Source organism: Rhinolophus ferrumequinum, chromosome 24 (assembly GCF_004115265.2).
Source record: "Rhinolophus ferrumequinum isolate MPI-CBG mRhiFer1 chromosome 24, mRhiFer1_v1.p, whole genome shotgun sequence".
Taxonomy (NCBI): Eukaryota; Metazoa; Chordata; class Mammalia; order Chiroptera; family Rhinolophidae; genus Rhinolophus; species Rhinolophus ferrumequinum.
In genome coordinates, this window is record NC_046307.1 from 38,232,272 (window position 1) to 38,254,965 (window position 22,694).

The following is a 22,694-nucleotide window of genomic DNA, read 5'->3' on the forward strand; positions in this document are numbered from 1 at the left end:
AAATTAAGACAATCACAGATAAACAACTCTTCTTCCCCACCACTTGCAGGCCTATACAAATACAAACATATTTTGCTTTAAAAATTCGCAAGGTTCCAGACAAGATGGCAGAGTAGAATACTGTATGTCAATTGTAACTGAAAAAGAAAAGATTAAAAATATAAAAATAAATAGGATATAGGCATTAAGAAAAAGGACAATAGAACTATTTCTAAAGGAAGGCTCTTCTCTATATATTATATAAAGGTAGTATTTGGAGACAAATTGTAGAACTGAAAAAGGGAATGGAGTCAGATGATGTCCACCCCCAATCATATAAAAGGTAAAGAATTCAGAGACTATCCATGAAAACAGGGACTAAAGTCATACTGAAATAGCATTCTGTCATCAATTTTTCAATGTAGAAAGGATCATATTAACACAAACCCATGCTAATAAGCTTTCATAATAAAGAACAGGACAACTCTGAAAAATATATTTTTAAAAAGTTTCTTGGAAGCACAGTTAATTCAGAAAATTAATGGAGATTTGGAAAATTGGGAAGAATACTAAGTTAAATATCTTTTATTTAAAAAAGAGTCAAAGGACATAAAGCAGATGATTAAACAGTGAAAAGCACCGTTCCTCTGAAAATGTAGATAAACAAAGGAAGATACTGAAAAAGAAACAATGAAGGTATGACAATGAGTAGAAAACAATGCATATAAGTACCAGGGGTGCCCAAAAAACGTATACACATGACTTGTATTCATCTTTTGTTATTAGTATATATTGAGTATTACAATTTTAATACAGGTTTTTTCATTCTTAAAATGTATATACATTTTTTGGGCATTTTTTGGCACCCTCTGTATATATGGGGGTATAAAGACAACTTAGAAAAATATTAACTTGAAAAGCTGAAATGAAAAATAAATTTATACAGTACTCAAAATAACAAAGAATATAATACAATAATAACACCTAAATCCCAGTGTAGCATGAAAATTTTTATTATAAATGTGTCTAATCAAGGACACCAAGCAAGAGGATGCGTATGTGATAAAAAACTATGGTGAATGTTGAAATTAAAAAACATTTATTATAGTAAAAGACACATTGCCATTAATCCCCCTCAAAATGCTTCCCCTCACTTTGAACACACTTGCTCCATAGGTCTTGCCACTTTCTGAAGCAGTTCTGGAAGTCCTCTTTTGTGAGTGTCTTTAGTTGTGCTGTCGTGGCTGCCTCGATGTCCTGAATTGATTCAAAACGTTTACCATTTGTGGTCATTTTGACTTTGGGGAAGAGCTAGCCAGAAGTAACACAGTGCCAGATTTGGTGAATAAGGTGGATGAGGACACACCGTAATGTTTTTATTTGACAGAAATTGCCGTACCAGAAGCGATGTGTGACAGAACCTTTTCATTGTGATCACAAAATACAGTGACTGCTGCTGCCAAGTGCCATCCAATGGAAAGGCAGGGATTGTTCAATATGGGAAGCAGCGCATCAAAACTTAGTAACAGTGTGTGACAAGTTTCAACTTGTTTGGTGCAGTCAGTCAGGTATGAACTATGGTTGTGAGAAGGTATGTTTTAAAGTGTGCCATAAATCATCCTCCATCATGACAACACTCCATGTCACAATTCCCTTCTGGTACAGCAACTTCTGTCAAATAAAAACATTACGGTGTGTCCTCATCCACCTTATTCACCAGATCCGGCACCCTGTGACTTCTGGATCATCCCCAAAGTCAAAATAATTCAGGACATCGAGGCAGCAACAACAGCGCAACTACAGACACTCACGAAAGAGGACTTTCAGAACTGCTTCAGAAAGTGACAAGAACGATGGCATAAATGTGTTCGAAGTGAGGGGGAGTATTTTGAGGGTGATTAATAGTAATATGTCTTTTACTGTAAAATTTTTTTTATTTAAACATTCACTGTATTGTTTAATCACACCTCATGTGTGTCCCTGGAAACATTTAAAGCTTATGGCGGTCATACAGTCACACTCCTAAGTAAAGGAGAGAGGTTTCTAATAATGCTCAGGTTACAATCATAGAAAACTGTCCTGAAGAACACGGAAGACTCTTTCTACATTTAGGTTTGCTCATTATGCTAAAAACAGGCTTCCTGAGAAACTCCAATGACTAAAGAAGCATCCACTGAGTCTCCACAGCTCAAGACCACTTCTGCAGTGCTGACAGCAGACCAGTGATGCTGAAGTTCTAAAAGATTGGGGCAAGGCAGTGGGAGGGGGACCTTGATGGAGAGCTAGGTTACATGGAAGTTAGAAAATATCAAGTGAACAAATGTTCTCTTTCTTGAGATTAAACATATTTAAAAAACAGGGGCGGCCGAATGGCTGTTGGTTAGAGTGTGAGCTCCCAACAACAAGGCTGCCAGTTCAATTCCCACGTGGGATGGTGGGCTGTGCCCCGTGCAACTAAAGATTGAAAATGGCGACTGGACTTGGAGCTGATGGGCCCTGGAGAAACATCTATTCCCCAATATTCCCCAATAAAATTTAAAAAAAAAAAAAATTTTTTTAAACATAAAAATATAGACAAAGGAAACTGATCTCCAGCTGAAAGATATACAAAGAAGCAAAGAGAAATGCTCCTTTTGCTACATTTTAAAAAAGGTAGAATAATGCACAGCAAGCACATGAACACTTCCCACCCTGCTCCTTTGAAAATAAGACCCAGCCGGACAATCAACGATAATGCGTCTTTTGGAGCAAAAATTAATATAAGACCCAGTATATATTTTACATTATATATTATATTATATTACATTACATTACATTATATTATGTTACATTATATTACCTGGTCTTATAGGAAAAGAAGACCGGGTCTTATATTAACTTTTGCTCCAAAAGATGCATTAGAGCTGATGGTCTGGCTAGGTGTTATTTTCGGGGAAACACGGTGTTTGGTTTCTTGCTGTTGGGAATGAGCTGACTGAGTTCCCCTTTGACCTTGAGTATGACCTACCATGCGGTAATGTGATGTTTGCACCATCAATGATCGCTTGTGCCAGTTCATGATCATTGCTCTCAAAAGCATGCGCTGCAGCCTTCAAGGCGTCCCAAATCTCTTTACGGCCTTCAAAAGCTGGTGCAGTGTCCCAAAATTCGTCCCTCTTGCTGCGCAGCTGTCCATCTGTCATGGGATAATCACTTTTCCATTTGGGTTTCTCCTTTTTCAAAGGCTGGTTACGACCTAAAGCAACTGGGAAGGAAGAAAAATAAAAGGCTGACATCAAAACCAAAATTTACAAAAGATGTATTAAAAATTATCTGGTCATTCCTCTTTGATTCTTTCATCAAAACTACAGCTAGAAGTTTGCCTACTGGCTAATTCTTGTGTTCTAAAATTCCCCTAGCTGATTTTGGAACTGCAAGAGCAAATGGAGATATTAGATGACTCCATCCAAAACTTCCAGTGACAAGTTAATAGCTCTTTTCCACTCAGTATGCCTTCTCCAAAGGATGCTTTAAAAAACTATCTAGAAAAATAGCAGTAAGTGTTTCACCAGAATATAATGACAGGATTTAAAAAGAGTCAAAGAATGCTATAAAAGAGAGATACTTTGAGAGGAGAGATTCTAGGAAGAATCAAATGGCAACAATAGCTTGACTCTCAGGACCCTTGGACATATGAAGCCAGAAAGTAGGAACTAAGAGATCCCAGACTTGGCAAAGACTGCTTTGCAGTGTCCAGAGAAAAACAGCTCAACGACCAGCTCCACAAGGAAACCTGATCACAGGGACGCTTCCTCTAGATCCCCCTCTGGATTTCAGTCAAGGACCTGTGAATGCCTTTCTCTGAAACTCAAACAGGAGCTAACTTAGAAAGGGGTGAGGAAGAGGGATAGAACCAGTGCTTCACTCTTTGGGGGAACTAAGATTGGAACAGGTGACCCTGATACAAGGCCAAGAGAGAGGCTCCCAACCACCAGGAGTAGAACTGTGACACCCTACTCTAGTTCCGATCCAAAAAGAGAAGGAAAAAAAGGGCAAGAGTCCACTCCTGTCTTGCCCTAAGTGGCCGAACAGTTCCTTAGGGAATGTAACATAGTCATAGTGCGAGAACAAGTCTGATGCAGCTTCTTTGCACCCAGATACTTACCTGGCATATAATCACTAATCTCTACGGACATACAGTACCATTCTAATCTTATACCATGCCATACATAAGAAATAGTTTGATAGATGGAAGAACAGGTTAAAAGACAATTGAAGCTCGATAAAGCGTTGGGTAAGAGTGGGTGGGAAATAAGTGACAGAGCAGGTGGGAAGGAGAGGGTGTGCATCAAAATTCGATGTTCTATATTTAATTGTAGGAAGAACACTAATTTAAAAGAAATTACTTCCAAAATGGTTCTAAAGAATCCATGAAATTAACCACGCCCTCACTAGTGCAGGGCCAAATGAATCTGGGCTATTCATTACAGAAATAAAACAAAATAACTCCAGCCCCTGGGCAAACTTCCTTGTACCGGACTGTGTTCCCGGAAGACAGGACCAACTAATGCTGCAAAGCATATCCGGTTCCATACTTGGATTAATCCATACTCACTTCCCCCAATATGGCCACTTTATCTCCAGGCGGCATACATCAGGTCTCGTCCTCTCGCCTTCAGAGTGGCACACCATGCCACAACTGCCAACTGTTTTTCTCTTAAAACACTCAGTACTTCAACTCACTGTACTTTTTGACCCTCTAACTTATACTAGTGAAATGCAAACCAGTTGAGTTCTTAAAGGGTAGAGATAGCAGAGCAGGGAAACTGTCTATTTAGTAGCAAAGCTGGAAACAGAAACCAAGTGCTTTATTTAACAAATATTTACTGAGTGTCCACTAAGGATAACGCCATAGATCTGACTATCAGGTTTAATTCAAATGTGAGAAAACACAATCTATACAATGACTTTTCACTGTTATCTTCCAAATAATACAGATAAATGCAGATAGAGCATTATTCTCCAAAAGGTGTTCAGAATGTCAGATAATCTCATCCCATTCCCTACTGATTCCACCAACAAGGTAAAATCTTTCATTTTAGGTCAATTTTATTTTCTGCTACATTAACCTTTAAATGAATCAGAAATAGTTTAGGAACACCAGTCAGTATTAGCTTACTGAGCGGGGATGGAAGACAGGTGATAGGTAGATACCCATTTGAATAGTTTTGGGCCTACCTGAGTAGTTCCAGAGAACTGTCTGGTACATAAGTATTAAATGTACCAGAGATAATTTGGTATAATTCTGTCATTGTGAGAAAAGCACAAGGCAAAGACAAAAACAACAAAACTTTCACAATCTCAGTACTTGCACCAAAGAAAGTGAAAGAAGCCCTCAAACAGAGGAATCCAACAATCTCAATAATAAAGGTAGAAAAAATACTTTGGAAAAGTAAAGGTACCTTCCCTACCAATATGAGATAGCCTTTTTCGTCTCCCCACATCTGCAGAAGGCATAAGAACAAAGTCCCATAAAAAGGACAGATGACACATTATGCTGTATAAGAATAATCATCATTCCAAATCCACTTGCTGTCAAAAGTCCCAAAGTCATTACTTTTTGCAAAAGTAAGTAAGACAAGATAAATGCCTGTGACATGAAGTAAGCTGTCTGGGTCTTTATTATTTTTCCCTATATCACAAACATATGTAATACAGAATATCTGCCTATCAAATGTCCATTAAAATACTTAAGACTGTGCAACATAAAATATTATTTTAGTGAAACCACTGAGCAGTGCAGAATTTTCACTGCAAAATATGAGATTAAAAGTTTCATGTTAAAGAAACTAGATGCACTTTATTGCCTAACTTACTTTTGCTAAGTGAACTAACTGGGAAAAAAAAAGGACATTTAGCAAAAACATTTCAACCATTCTCCTGTGAAAACATATAAATATTTAGGGTTGTTTACGAGGATTTGGTAAGTTAGTATTCGTAAAGCACTTACAATAATGATTGGTATACAATAAAACTACAAATAAGTGTTTAACCTCCCTTACTTTTAAAAATAGTTCTATGATTGTCATACACTTCCTCTACATTTATTAATTTGCTCACCAAATCTTGTGCTTTGATTTTAGCTGATATCACAAACCTGTATTTCTGAAAATATTTGGACACAGAAATCACCCTTGGAGGTAAGTAGCTATGTTTGCACCAAGTCACCTATTTTCAGTTATGAATAGATGTGAACAATGTATACTCAATTAGATTACATTTTATGCTCTGAAACTTCCAGGGTATATGTTTCACTCATCTTCTAACTCCTGATACCAAGAGTTTCACTCATACATCTGGGACTAAGTACTATGCTCAAGAATGAATTTAAAAACAAGAAATAGCTCTTATTCCCCAAATTTGTTTCTAAATCTTTAAATTGCAGGCAACCAACCATACTTAGTTTTAGTCTATGGCTTAACATGTAAGAAACAAAAGTTTAAAGAAATCTAATGTTTAAAAATCAATTTAAGTTACTTCAGAAAATACCTTTTTTTTAATAAATTCACATTTACTAACTTTCAAAACTGCCAAAAACTCACCTTCTTCTTAGAAGTCTCTTAATCCCATTCATTTACTCCTTATCTTTCCTTGTAACCTTTCAATACTTCTCCCCACTCTGTGACAAATAAATAGATCTAACATGGAGAAAACCCAAGAAAGGTTTGCTTTTCAGATCTAAATAGCAACAGAATCTTAAATATTTTTATTCCACAACTGGATGCATTTTGCACAAAACTAATTTTGAGATTTTATTGATAAAAACAATGATTTCCAAAACGAAATGTTTATAGTTGTTTTCCTGCATTTGGTTCCTCTTTGAAAATTCTGATTTAATAATCCAACTCTTCAAATGAAGAAGAGGACATAATGCAAAGATAAGGTAAATACCAAGATTTGACTCAAGTAATACCAGCTTTAACATACTGAAAAATGGAAGTATCAGTTTTCCTAACAACTGAATATTTAAAGAGATCACCACCAAAGGACACAATGTTTCAAATAATTCTGAAGACTTTACCATGGCAAGGAATAGGGGACAATGTTCCTATATTAGAAAAGTCTTAAGATCACGAAAATGAAAGGGAAATTTTCCTGTCACTCTCAGGGAGTTAAGAATAGATCCTACAGAACCATTCCATAACAGATTGTGCTAGCCTAAAAGGGTACGCGTAAAATATTTTATTCTCAAGTAAATTTAAAATGCACTACACACACACACACACACACACTCCATATATTCCTTTACCTAAAATAACTAACTGCCAAAATAAAACTAGGGATATGGGGATTAAAATGCCTAAAATAAGGGCATTAACATGCCACCCGTGGATACCATACCCACATCTTCTTATTGTCTGAGAATTTAGAGGTGGAGGAGACCTTAGATGGTATGAACCAACCTTACTATTATTTTACAGAAAGGAAAGTAAGACCTAACAAGAACAGAAAACTTGTTCAAGATCAAAAAGAGCCAGTTCTAGAACCCAGATGACAAGATTCAAAGTCCAGAGCTCTCTTTCCCTTATCGCACTGCATATCTTACTGGCCTGAGAAATGTGTTTTCTTTTACATACCAAATCAATTACAAAGGTTCATTCAAAATGATGCATGTGTTGAGTTTTTTCTAGTAGCACTGATCCAGCTTCCCCCCCCGCCCTTCATTATAACCAAAGGAGTATCTGATTGGACAAAGGAAAAACTAAGCAAGCAGCATCAGCTCTCCAACCCTCTGCAATCACCTAATTCACTTCTTTGGAGATACCATGTTCACCAATGAGGACCCCTACAGTGAGGGAGGAGGTAACGCGGTTTTCTGGCCTATCAGCTTCAACCTGGGAGTACTCAGCATCTGTAACAGATCAGGTCCTACAGATTACATGCATGCATACTTATCTTAGTACGTTACATACAGCGTTTTTAATGCTACTATTTTATAATAAATAGAAACGAATACTTTGACTATGTTTCTATCCTGAAGTTTATAAAAACTAAGCAATTAAAGGCACAAAGTATATAATTTTTAATGTTGTTTGAATTAAGCTTTACTGAGGGAATAAAAAACAACGTAATTACCTCATAATGACTTCCTGGCCCTGTTTCTCAGAATGTAAGTCTACATAACAATGGCCTGAGCATACAAATAGGTAACAGAAAGCCTACTTGCAACATAATATGTTCAAGGACTTTTCTTAATGGGTGAGTCCTATTAAAAATGTTACAAAAGCATACAATTAAATCCCACAAACACACAAAAAACCAACTTTATTAAGAAGGGCAACATTATCTAAAATTGGACTAAGAATATAATATGTATGGTCACCTAACACCAGACCACCATTCCGTTTACATTTTACATTAAATGCTCAGATGGTTCATTCTACTGGGTGGGGGAACGGCTTTATCCAGTTACATTCTTTGGACTACAGGGACCTTTTCTTCTCTTAATTTGTGGGTAGTCCCAGGGAGAAATGCACACAAGTCAAGGAAGCCCACTACCCCCCACTAATTAACACCACACGATTGTCAGTCAGCACACTCAGAACAAAACAATCGGAAGTGTAAGAAACAGAAAGCAAGAGGTCAAACCATCTTTTGCAGATGATATGATAGTATGACTGGAAAATGCAAGAAAATCAGTGCTAAAATTAAATTATAAAAGAAATGATAATGGTAGCAAGATATAAAACGTAAGCCTTCTTATATACATAAAAATACCCAGATAGAAGATATAATGGAAGAAAAGGTCCCACTTATAATAGCAACAGAAAAAATAAAACACTTGGAATGAAACCCCTGTATCAGGAAAAATATTTTAAATTGAAAGTTACAAAAGCAGACTTAAACAAAATGAAGACATCTCTTGTACTTGGGCTTTAACATTATAAAGATGTCAATCCTTCCCAAGATAATATCTACATTTAACGATTTCAATCAAAATAATTTTTAAAAAGCTTTTTGAAGCTAGATGACTTGATTCTAAAACACATATGGAAAAACAAAAAAACAAGAACAGTTAAGAGAATCCTGAGAAAGAAGTGTAACAAGGGAACTGGCCCTACAAATATTAAAACATATTATAAAACCACTACAGGGGCGGCCGGATGGCTCAGTTGGTTAGAGCACTAGCTCTCAACAAAGTTGCCGGTTCAATTCCCGCATGGGATAGTGGGCTGTGCCCCCTGCAACTAAAGATTGAAAACGGCGACTGGACGTGGAGCTGAGCTGCGCCCTCCACAACTAGATTGAAGGACAACAACTTGGAGCTGATGAGCCCTGGAGAAACACTGTTTCCCAAAAAAAAATTAAAAAATTAAAAAAAACACAAAACACTACAATTAAAAGTGCGCAAAACATGAATTTTTAGATCAATGGAACAGAATGAAGTTCAGAAAAAATCTATACATACATGGATATTTATATCTAATAAAAGTTTTATCTTAAGTCCTTGGGAGAAAAATGGGATACCATTTGGAAAAAGATAAAATTGAGTGGATACTTGAAACTGTACACCAGAATGAATTCCACATTAATCGAAAGTCTAAATGTAAAAACTAAAATGTGGATTAATTTCTCTATAATTTAGGAACAAATGCTTTTCCAGAAGCAATGAGGAACGATTGATAAATTTAATCTTATATAAATAAATTTTTGTATAAGCAAAAAAAAAAAAGGTAAATGACATTATGAAAAAATTTTCAACCTTACTCATAAGAGAAAGGCAAGTGAAAACTATGTGGGAATTATTTCTTCTGCTTTTAGGTAACAATAATCCAGGAATCTGACTGCTGATGAGTTGTGGAGAAACAGACACTCTTCTACATTTATGACAGGAATCTAACATCCCATAAGATTATTATCCAAAGGATTCCCAGATGGAAGGGAATTTGGCAACATCTAACAAAAATCACTTATTCACCCACCCACTGACTCAGCAATCCCAGTTTTAGGATTCTGCTTTTCATGATATACTTCTATAAATCTGAAACATAAAAGGTTATAGGCTGCAGGCTTATTTGTATTACAAACAACCTAATGGATGTACTGTGGTACATCCATATAATGAAGTACAATGCAACTAAAAGAATAAGGAAGAGCCCTATGAACTCAAATGGAGTAATTTCCAGAATATACGAGTAAAATTAAAGCAAGATACAGAACAGTGCATATATAGTGGTACCCTTTGTTTCAGGAAATAGTAGAAATAGAAATCATACATGTGTATATATGTGTAACACACACACACACATACACACACACACACACACACAGCTGACCCTTGAACAACATGAGGGTTAGGGGGACCGACCCCATGTAGTTATTTCCAGTTAATTTTGAACATGATACTCTGAGTACGCATCTTTAGTGGGATAAATTCTAAGGAACAAAAAACAAACTTCAAAGACATCTTAAACTTCACTCAGCAGGCTAAAATACTAAGAATTCCCACAGAATACTAATTACTATAACTCTGAAGCATTTGACATTTATTGTAGGATAAAGCAAATAGGGAACTATATTAACATCAACATGAACCAAGATTTTTAATGAAAAAGAAAAGAAAAACAACCCAGTAGCAATGAGCGTACCAAGCTCCCAGATCTTAGTTCTAAAACCACTCTCCACTAACAGGTGGTAAGGCTACCTGGAGAAACGGCTAGTTCTATGACTAAGACTGGGGAAATTAAATGCAAGCCTGGGACATTTGGATGAGACAAGGGAGGCAAGAAAGTGCTCAAAAACCTAATGAGATCGCCTCAAAGGCTCAAAAGAGACAGTGTGCAGGAGACAACATCTGCGTCCATTTTGGAGCATCAAAAATAATGACTGCAATATACTGAAGAAATGAAACTTCATGAATCCCTACCATTACTAAAAGGGGAAGATGAGAAAAGAAAGGCTCTTCCTTACTGAAGAATGCCAGTAATACAGGAAGAAGCGAATGACATATTTAAACCAAACACTCTTTACAGCCCTGTAACTGATTCAGGTCGGATCACCAATCAATAATACTAAAGCATCATGATCACACCATATATTGCTAACCGCCAAGGATATATCACAGTGCAAATATCTGACATCCATTACCTTAACCAAATGACCAAACTTAGCCTCTTGATGTGCTGCAACATGATGTATACAAAACAAACATGAAGCATTCTTATCCAAAACGTTTAACTTGAATCTACTTAAACTTGTAAACCTTGTTTATAGGAAATATAAAGGATAAAGTTTAAACATCTGCAGACATTGCCAAATATCCCCTGGAGGGCAAAACTGTCCCCAGTTGAGAACAACTGGTCTGTACCAAATGAGACAAAACATGAACTTTGGAATCTGATGTGGAAAAAAAGTTATAAAAGACATTTTGGGACAACTGGATAAATCTGAATAATACTAGACAATAGATGTCATTAAATTAAAAGTAAAAAAAAAAATTACTTGTGACCCTCTGATAATCCCTTGGATACAGATTTGGGTTTGGGAAAGCAATTATGATATTAAAACTAGATCTCACTTGGCCCCAAAGATCTAAGACACCATAAGGGTGCTGTTTGTTTTCAGGACAGAATCAGACCCTTTTAAACTTCCCTTGATAAACTCAAAATTCTTCAGGAATGTTCCTGTAACCATTTAGAAGACCTTACAGGGGGAATGACCCTTACCATTCTGATTGTCACATTATGGGTAAAGAAGGTAACAGTCTGCCATAAAATGTTGCTGTTCTCAGAAAAAATAGTAACAATAATGGACAGAGAATGCTTATGATGGTCCAGCCATTGTGCAGTGGTTATCTACCAGGGGTGCCAAAAAGGTGTATACAAGTGGCCACTCTGGTCGATGTTGCTCAAGCAGTAGTTCGCCGTAATCAGAAGTGTCTGGACGCTGATGGTAACCACTTTGAGCACCTCTTGTAATTGCAGAAGTCAAACATGACTTGTATTCATCTTTTGTTATTGGTATATATTGAGTATTACGATTTTAATAGTTTTCATTTCTTAAAATGTGTATACATGTTTTTGGCACCCAAATGGCACCCTCTGTATATACTGTTCCATTGAATCTGCTCAATAATTCCATCATAAAATGAGGAAACAAACTTAAAAAGCTAAATACCTAGTTGGGGAAGTAGAGAAGGGAGAAAACAGTAGTATCTATTTCATAGGATTGTTACAGACATTTAATGCGGTAAGACTTCTCATGCAATTACAACAGTGCCTAGCACATAAAAAACAATACCTAAATGTCTGTTAAATGAACAAAAATAACAAATCTCCCCCAGATCATACAGCCTAATAGAACAGCTGGGATTCAAACCCAGACTGACTGACTCCAAGGTTCATAGTCTTACCCACTAGGACTACCCTGCCTCGTGGCTTTAAGAGTTACTAGAACACACTTTCAACGTAGTCCCAGACTTTGACCTACACTCCCAAAGTGAAATTACATCATCAATCTATCTGTAAGGTCTTAAGGCTCCATGAGGTTTCAAAGGTGCGACTCAGTGCTTAGGATAGCATGCCACGTTGGCACTGATCCTAGGTGCCCCAACAACACACTATTTCCCAGCTAGCATATACCAATTACCAAAAGCACGTTGGTGCCAAGCCCAGCCCCACTGCCATGGGAGTAACTACCGTAAGTGCTCAGCAGTTCACAAGATTCTTTATTCAAGGTGGTCTCCCTTTTCAATCTCAAGTCTCCAACGCTTAAGAAATTCTAATGTTTTTTAAGAGTGTGGCAAAAATGTTGGTAAACACACTTCACTTGAATTTTGTTCATTTGCCAAAGACCTCTTGCTTTTAAGAACAGGTAAGAATCAGAGAAGGCTCAACAGAGCCATAGAATGTAATGATATTTTGGCTTGTCCATGATTTTGACACAAAATGCAGAGCAGAACTGGGACGCAAACATCAGATTCTCTATCTCCCTACCAAGTTACAAAGAAAGTGATATTTGATGCAAAGAAAGCAACAGAAAAACTATTAGAAACTCTACTGCCCTTGGGTTAGATTCATGGGAAAAGAGAGCTACTCGTATATCTTGGATGTCATTTAATCCTTTTAAATTACATCTATGATCATCACCATTACAAAATCCCAGCCTTACTTTTAGGTTATTTAACTGCACTGTTCAGAAAGAAGTACTATCAATCACAGTAAGAAATACTATATTCTTGCCAACTGCCCACATAAAGCCTTGGGAAACTTGCCCAGTTGCAGTGAGGTATTCCCTTTGCTCTAGCTGACACTGCTTTTCCTCAGATTAAGTCCTGGGATGTGCATCTCTCACATCATTGTGTTGTCGCTGCTAAGTCCTAACCTATAAAATAGCCAGGTCAATTTTAGAAAAAATACTGACCACTCTTTCTAAAAATGAGAAGCTAACACTGATACGCCTATCACATCCTAAAGCAAGAACATCAGTAAGGTCCAACTGCTCTAGAAGCCGTAGCTGCAATGACCTCAAAAGGCACTTCACACTTCTCTGAACACACAAACCCATTGTGCTCTGGAGCTATGTTACACACACAACCATACACCCTGAGTCTGAAAGGGCGGACACCAAAGTGTTTATGTGCAGTAGTAGGAGCAACGTGATTTATACTTTCTTAAATACTCTTTTTGACTTAAAAAATTTTTTTCAGGAGAGTTTTTAAAAAGCTTTAAAATAAACATAAATATTGTGAGAAGGTTTAGTCCTAAACACGTTCTCGTATAAAACAAGGAAAACGATCATATATAACAATGAATATATAGTATGTATAGTATATATGCTCATATATGTATGTATATGTTGTATATATGGTGTACGTGTTGTATATATAGTATATACAATGAACATACATATAAAAGTGTGTATTTATACAAGAATCAAAAGCTTTAACTGGTCTCTATTCTTACCTAGAAGGCAAAAAGCGATCTTACAAGTGCTCCAATCTGAATGTTGACCAGGTATTGATTTAGTTTAGCAACATTATAAGCAGCTTTTAGGTTGTATCAGGAGTAAATGCAAAGGTATCATCAATCAATATTTTCCTATTTATTAAAATTATATAGCATGTCCCCCACCAAGATTTTACTGCTAAAATAACTTGCTAATGTGTTTTATACTTTCTATTTATTATTAAATCAGAACTATTTATCAATGGAAACAACTGTACTCTACATCTAATTTTCATCTCCTTCAATGTTTCATCTGGAAACCTCTCTTCCTCCTGATCAGTGGTAAAACTTCCTACACATAAGACTTCCAGTATTCATCCTTGTCCCAAATTTAAAAACCTGCCTTTAGGATTGAAATGTAAGTGCTGTCCCTATTTACTATTTTCTTATTAAAACGCTTAAGGACCATCTGTTACAGAAAAAAAGAAGTTATATTTTTCAGTCATTTGCTTGCCCTATGCAGTTACATCATAACTTCTAGTCAGTACATTTAGTGCTGTTACGTAAAAAGCAAAAATACAAACACACACGAGAACCTGTTTTCTATCCCATGATCCATCCAATGCAAAAAGATAGTCTCCTTCTTGCTTCTAGGAGTATTACATTTCATTCAATAACAGATAAGCCAATTCTCCCCATTCTCAGAGCTCTTGTTACAGCTTAAGTGTCTTAAGAATTCAATGTTCATTCCAGAAGTATTAGGTATCATTTTATGGTTTCTCAAGTTACTTTTCAATATGTCCTACTTATCTGTAGTGGCACATCTCACTTTTTCACTTTAAAATTATGAGAATTTAAAGGGCATAGAAACTACTCTGAGTCATTTAGGAAGAGAGAAATATCTGTGACATGATACAACCATCACAAAACCTGAGCAGCAAAAGCCAAATTCACAGAAGGGTTTGTTCAGCAGGCCTTCTGTGTTAATTTTTGGCAACACAATGATCAAAGGCTCAAAAGCTTTTGAATCACCATCAAGTTAAAATGATTATTTCCAGGGTAACTGAAGTCGAAGGCAGCAATTTACTGGTGACTGCCAGAAAAAGCACAAGCTATAATAATGAAACTATATTATTAGGGGACCACCATAGGTTCCCCCCGCAACCCATTTCGGAGTGAGACACTCCAGGAATGGGATGGTCTCTGCTCCTTTTCATCAGCTACAAAAGCAAGAGGTGGGTCAAAATGTCCCTACACTGATATTGTAAGTATACTCATTCACTACTAGGTTCCGTCCCCGTCCTTTAACTGCTAGATATACAAATCAGAGAGAGCTTTCATGTGATCTCCTTCAACTTACCTCTCGGGACAATCATCACTTTATGATTCAAGGCAGATGGATTTTCTAATACTCCATAAGGGTGATTTAAGAGCACAGGCCTAGAAAAACTTTATTAAGCTCTCTCCAGGTTAGACAAAGCCTTCTTTTCTTGCACTTACGGACCTGTGTCCCTATACAGTTCAACTGCTAAATTCAAGTCACGGTCGAATAAACTGAGTTTTAAACTGAAAACATTCAGTCTGGGATAGGCAGCAGAGGGAACAATGAAAAGGAAGATAACTGAGTAAGAAACACAAAAGATGAGCAAGATTATTACTTTTTTTCCATTTGATCCAGTTAGATAATTAAAATCTTAGTTTAAAATTGTGAAATGCAATATAATTTGTTGCCTAAGATCAATGACAATGACCCGCCTCATTTTCACTGTTGCCATCTCCATTTTGGAGTGTGAACACGAGAGTCCTTAAGAACCACATTCCATCAACTTCAACTCAACTGTGTTTACTGCTACGAAGGAAAACACTCACACACACTTTTGCTGCAAGGAAAGAAAAGTCAACCAAAACCCCTCACCATCTGTGGGGAGAATTCTGAATTAGAAAACAGAGGACAAAGCTTAGTTTGTGCTAATCTTTTTATTCCTTATTCAGATCAAAACTTCTCTATGTCTCAGTTTCCTCCCCTGTAATATGGCAATATTAGTATCAGCCTTCCTTAAAATCAAAGGGCCGTCGTAGGAATCAAGAAAAAGTATGTGACGATTTTTTAAAAAACAAAAATTACAACAAAAAACATATTGCTATGGTTCTTTTCACATGTGTTAATTATATCTGTAAACCTTAAATGATTGAAAAGCCATTACTTTATTTAGTGACTTCAGTAACATCCACTAATTCAACAAATATTATGTACCTATTACTTATAAGCCACTATGCTAGGACCTGTTGAGGTATTTCCATACAAGTTGAAGTATATCACACAGGTATATTCAATGCATGTTGGTTGTGCAAATACCATAGAATGGCGATTTTAATAAATAAAAATAGGACAAAAAGTGAAATGTATCTGTATTACTCAGTATCTCCTAATATGAAACATGTGTTACAAAGTTATACATATATAATAGTCATATTTGCATAATTAAATAAATTTTCCCCAAAACACAATGCTCTTTATAGTTTTTATATAGAAGGATGTGGTTTAGAAGATAAATAAATAAAGGACAGATAGTTCTGACTCCCCAAAGTGAAATTAGTCTTTAATAAAGTACTTCAAAGCTCAGTTCTATCCTACAACTTGTCCCCAGACTTTATCCTCCTCCAACATCCCCCAAGCTGTCTTCTTAAAAAAAAAAAAAAAATCTAAATTCAGAGAATTCTTAAAAGGGTGTCTTCATTACTCCCGGTTCATATAATATTAGTGGGCCACACTGAAACCTGGATTTCTGCTGCATTCAATGTAAGCAAAAATCAGCTCTAGGACAGCTTATCGTAATTCCACTACAGGATGTGCCATAACCATAGTTAACTGCTTTTCATATGCAAAGCAATTCAGATCACCACTAGGTTTGCTAAGGGTGACTGAATAAAATAATACACAAATATACACAAAATAAATAGGGAAATCTTAACCAGCAAATTAGATCACTGCCTCCTTTCATCAAATGGGCAAGTAAGAAACTACCCCAGAGTTAATTATCATGAAGGAAGTCTCTAAAGATAATGGCCTTTTGTATAACTAAGGAACTGGTAATAAAATAATTTCACCCAAAGCCAAATAAAATAACTAAAGCCAAATAGTAAACTTTTCATTCTCCAACTGATGAAACAGTCACAATTATCCATTCATTATTTCACTTATTTATTCAATCAGAAACTATTTAATGCATATGAACCAAAAACTATATGGGATACGAGGGATACAGTAAAAAAAAAAAAAAAATGAGACCAGGTCCCTGACCTCACAGAGCTTAGAATATTGTGGGAAAAGGCAGGAAATAAACAAGTAAACAAATAATTCCTAAAAGCAATTTAAAAAAAATAAAACATGGGGAAGGGCCATGTTATTTTTAAGAATTATAATAAAAAGCACCACACAGCAAATATATATATTCCAAATAAAGGTAACTGGGCAAAGTCCCCAAAATGGGAAGGAGCTAAGCCTGCTGACTGGATGCAAAGATCTTCCATTGACAGCCCTTCGATTTCAATACACTACATGGTCCTATTTCACAAAGTTCTTGTTCTAGAGTTAAGTCTTCTATCAGGGGAATATTACTTTCTCCCCAACAACATTATAAAGTCAAAGTTGTGTTTCACACAATTGTCAATTGAGCCTAAAGTATTATGAGAGAACTGAAGTCTCTATCCCAGGTTCAATGCAGCTTACATTCTGAGAAGTAATGCACAAAAATAACCATGATAGAAGATTTCTGTAAAAATAGGAGAAGGGGGATGTAGATCAAAGGACACAAACTTTGCTATAACAAGCACAAGTTCTGAGGATCTTATGTACAGCATAGTGACTATAGTTAATAATGCAGTATTGTATAATTGAAAGTTGCTAGAATAGATCTTAAACATTCTCTCCACACACAAAAAGTTAACTATGTGAGGTGATGCATGTGTTAATTGTCTTGATCTTGGTAATTGTTCCACAATGTATATGTGTATCAAATCATATGTATATCAAATCATGACCTTGTACACTTTAAATATATACAATTGTATCTGTCAATATTTCGCCCTCAGCAAAGTTAGGGAGAAAAATGGAAGATAGGGAGTAAGTACTCTAAGAATAGTACTATGGAAGTTCAGAGGCTGGGAGGATATTTTCTGGGTGGGAAAATGAAAAAAGCGCTCAGATTTATTCAGTAATGAAAGATTATCTCAGCATTGGAAGTTACCAGAAAAGAACTGGGGAAAGTTTGGATTTTTGGATCCACTATAACCTAGGAAATAGTTAAAGAATCATATTCTTTTAGCTGATTTCCAGTTTAAAGACAATACAGAGGCTAAAGGAATACACTAAATGATACCACAGGGAAATAATCAGACAAATCCAGAATGTGGTACATTCTGCAAGATGTCAAAAAGTCAATGTATAGGGGAAAAAAGGGGGAAGGGTTGTTTTAGATTTTAAAAAATTAAAAAAACAAACAGACGCCCTGTTTAAATGGTAATTAGTTCCTAGTTTGAAAAAAATAGCTATAAAACATTTTTGTGATGATTGTGGGTTTCTGATTGTGCACTGGATCTTAGGAAATAATAGTTAATTTTCCTAGGAGTGATAATGGTATTGTTATGTAGGAGAACAACTTTATTTTTAATAGATGCATACTGAGGTGCCATGATGTCCATATTCACTTTCAAACAATTAAAGCAAATGTATGCGTGTTTGTATGTGTGTATTTGTTTAATCGAGGTGATGATAGGTATTCAAGTGTTTGTTGTACTACAGTCTTTCAACTTTTCAATATACTTGAAAATTATCATTAAAAATGTTTCAGAAAAGAATTAGATATAATCTTAATAAAGATAATCTAATCCATTCTCTTTTTTCAACACTGGAAGAAACTGAGCCCAAAATACTACAGCTAATGCAGGCCTTTTCTTAATACAGATTAAAACTCAGGCAGGTCTGCAGAATCTTAACCCAAACTCTTTCCATATGTCAGAAAACTTAGGACCCAAGAGACAAAGACTGATCCGGGACAAACAGACACATGTGCATGTAAAAAAGTCAAACACACTTCTTATACTTAGTATGTGATAATACCATTAAAATTGCAAAAGAATAATGATCTGGTAAAAACTCTAACAACCTAGTGTATCAGAAATTTGTATAAAATAACCTCGGAAGCAACAGTGAACGGAAATTAGTTTAACTGTCAGATGCACAAAAAGCGAAAAAAAATAATTTTTAAAACCACTTAATGAGTAACACCTACAATACTCTCTCACAACTTGGTCTACTGATTATGGTAATTATGCCTTCCAAAATCTGACAGCATACCTTAATAATGTCACATTTCCCCTATCCTCTTCCTCAGCTTCTTGCCTGTCCCCAAAAATGCCATGTTTTTTCATATTGCTATACAAGTAACTTCCTCTGCATACAGAATACATGCCCTTGTCCTTTTCTTCATCTGCTCGTCTCCTCCCTCCTGCAAGACAAACTTATGCCGCCTCTTCAGTGAAGCTTTATGACCCTGCTCCCCACTACTCTTTGAACTGCCACACTACTTTTTTCATTGCTGTGGAGACTTTTAAAACTTTTCATAATTACTTAAATGTACAATTCTTCCATTAGACCACAAACTACTTGGTATCACAGAGCCAGCCTTATTTATATCTCTACTTCTAGTTAGCTTCAAGAGCTGGCAGTCAGAAATAATGGAGGCAGGCTATTTTTAAGTTTCAGAAGAACCATCCTAACTCTCCTAAAAAATAAAGTGTCTGCCCTGAGTTGAAAGTGATAGTTTATCATGAAGAAGACTGGCAACTTAAATGACCTGGACTACTTGTTACCCTGCCCCTTTGATACTCTTGTCACATAACACAATCTGGAAACTATCTGCACCAATGCAAAGAAGCAGGCACCTTGCTTATACCTACAAGCCAACTGTAATAAATGCAAAAAATTATCTGAAGGGTTTCCTATGAGGGTAAGAACTTAATCAGAGAAGCCCAAACGTCACTAATTCATTACTTACTTAGTCTTCAGCAAATGTCTATCTTAAGACTTCAGACTCAAGTAAAATGCATGTAAAATAACTTTACACGTAACTTTTCTTAGACATCTAACTTCAACAGAAATTTCATTTCTGAAAACAGAGCTGTAATGGAAACTTCTAAAAGTTCTATTGCAAACATGCAAAAATATGGTATTATAACACCCAATGTATGTACAAATATTTAACCTCTCGGCTCAATACATGGATGGAATATATTCAGAAACAAGCTTGATTCTTGCTGACTGCAAGTCAAAGCAGCTGATACAAGACGAATACATGCTAATTGTTCTTGGCCGGCATACATGCATCTTTAAGTACATACGCGTCAGTAAGTCTCAACCTATGGTCCTTGAACTACCAGTGAATCATGAGGAGCTTGCTGGTAGCCTAGTGCTGCCCGATAAGCAGAAGTAGAAAGCTGGGTAAGGATGGTGAGGGGCGGCAGGAAGAAGCAGGTGAGTGGTCCACCAAATGAAGATAAACCATTCAGGTGGTCTGCAGTAAGGAGAAATGAGAGAATCACTAAATCAGCAAATTGATCAACATGCCCAATTATTATGATCATGTTGCTTACCAAACTCAACCTAACGCTTCTTGCAACTAGAGAAGAATGTGTTTTGGTCGAAAGCCACAAGAGCGATAACTAATCATTAACACAAAGGCAAAAGTTCCTTACTAGTGATTAACACTGAATTATCTTTCTCATTAGAAGGACTGCATTTACAGTAAGAAAATGAGATAGATTTGAAAAGAAAATCCATCTATTAAAATTTCTCCATAAAAGAGGTGTATATAGACTATAGAGCTATCAAAAATCAGAAGAATGAAGATTCCCATCACTTCTAATGGCTTAAATCTTCTGTTCATAGTATATAGCACTAGCAAGTGATTCCTAAAGAAAATCAGAGATAAAATCAACAGCCCATGGAATATGAAAATAGCAAACATCTTCTTTAAAAATGCCTTTCCAGCATAAATTCCAAGATAATCTTAACTGGGGAAAAAATTTCAATCCTTTATATTGAAAATATAAAATACAGTAGAAAACATAATTATTTATATAAAATGTACTATATTATATATAATATTTTCTATAGAAATATAGCAAATATCAAAGAGTGCCAATTTTTTGGTGGAAAATTGAAAACAGAGCGGGACTAGGCCAATGGAAGGCAGGTGATTAGGCAGGGACTACAACACCCCACATCAATTTTTAATGTAAACGCAAGTGCTTAAATCTCTTCCCAAAGAGGATTCAGCTTTTCCCATATCCCAGTATTTTCCATCTCTAGCTTCTCTGACCTAAATTCAGTTCTTACACCTACCAGACCTACCCACCCAGAGTACCATTGTATTGCCAACCTATACCTACTTGCTGCCTATTTTCCTTTCGGTCCACTCGCCGCAACTCAACTCTTCCAAGTAAAATCAGCCACCCTCTACTTTACATTAAGTAAATGGTTCCTATTTCAAAAATCAGAAAGGTCTCTCTTCATTTGGTATGAAATTTTATGCAACCCTCTTATAAAGCCCCAGAGCTCACCAACACGGAAAATAGGAAAGAATTTTACTTCCCCTATCACACTAGGGACAAAAGGAGACTAAATCTTCAGTCCTCCCCCTGCTCAATTCTGGTTCATTTTTTATTATAGGAACAGCCCTAAGAGTAGAAGCATAAGAAAATTCAATAAACAACCAAGTTAGATGTGTAGAAGTAATATATGGGACACTGAAAATACATAGGGAAGAGATATGCATGATATTCTGGGTGAAGTAAGTAACCGGTGTCTTGTAGAGAATGTGTTTCTCTGAAGTACATCACCCTCGAAAGAGCTACTGGTATATTCTGGGGTTGCATGCCCAAGAAGTCTATCTTGTATTAGGATATCAGTAACAAACTACAGCTAGAATTTCTGCAAATACCACACTAGAATGAAAAGCTAACCAAATTATTTTCTGAAATTATAAGAATGATCTGCTCAAATACAATCAGATGCATTAGTTTCACAGGCAGACCAGTTTTCCTATGTTTCCCAATAATTCAACAAAATTCAGTTTACTAAGCACCTCGGGTCAGGCCCTGAGAGGTGACTTCTCTTTTCTCCACTTTTTGAAATTGTCATGACTCAATTCTTAGTACTTTCCTTTTCTTTTCACTTAGTTATAGCAGTAATTCACTTTTACATCTTCAGTTAACCTCCTCCAGCTGACTCCATAAATCCACATTTGTAATCCTGACCATCTAGGAGTTCCACATCTGAACTTCTGCACCATCCTAAATGTTTCAACTTAAAAGTTCTTCTGCCAACTAATTCTTAATGTACTGAAAGGTGAACTATGGCTTTCCCCAGATAGCTCCTTCTTATAACCTAAAACCCGCCAAGCTTCCTCAATATTCCTGGTCACTCAGGTTCAAAAACATGGATTTTCTTTTCTATATCCCTACATCCAATAAATCACTAACTCATGCCATTATTTTCCCTAATGGGTTCCTCGCTCTAGTCTCTCCCCGCTATAAGCAAGCCTAGACCAGCGCTTCTCAAACTAGTGTGCATAGGAATCATTTGGGAATCTTGTAAAATGCAGATTCTGATTCAGGAGGCCAGGGTCAGGGCCTGAGATTCTGCATTTCTAACATGCTCCCAGGTGATGTTAATGCTACTTGTTGAAGGACCACACCTCACAACTTTGAGCAGCTAAGATCATTTTGCTT

General features: G+C 36.2%; 1 protein-coding gene across 3 annotated transcripts in view; it reads right to left on the reverse strand.

The window, feature by feature from the left end:
• Window positions 1-22,694, reverse strand: part of UBTD2 (ubiquitin domain containing 2) — a 40,332-nt gene that overhangs the window by 12,255 nt on the left and 5,383 nt on the right. For 2 of the 3 annotated variants that reach the window (XM_033096785.1, XM_033096783.1), the window contains exon 2: window positions 2,987-3,223. In XM_033096785.1, coding sequence (XP_032952676.1) covers window positions 2,987-3,161 — 175 coding nt within the window. In that variant the 5' untranslated portion in view covers window positions 3,162-3,223. Of the gene's footprint in view, window positions 1-2,986; window positions 3,224-20,303; window positions 20,477-22,694 lie in introns of all 3 variants that reach the window. The other variant, XM_033096784.1, reaches the window with a different exon arrangement.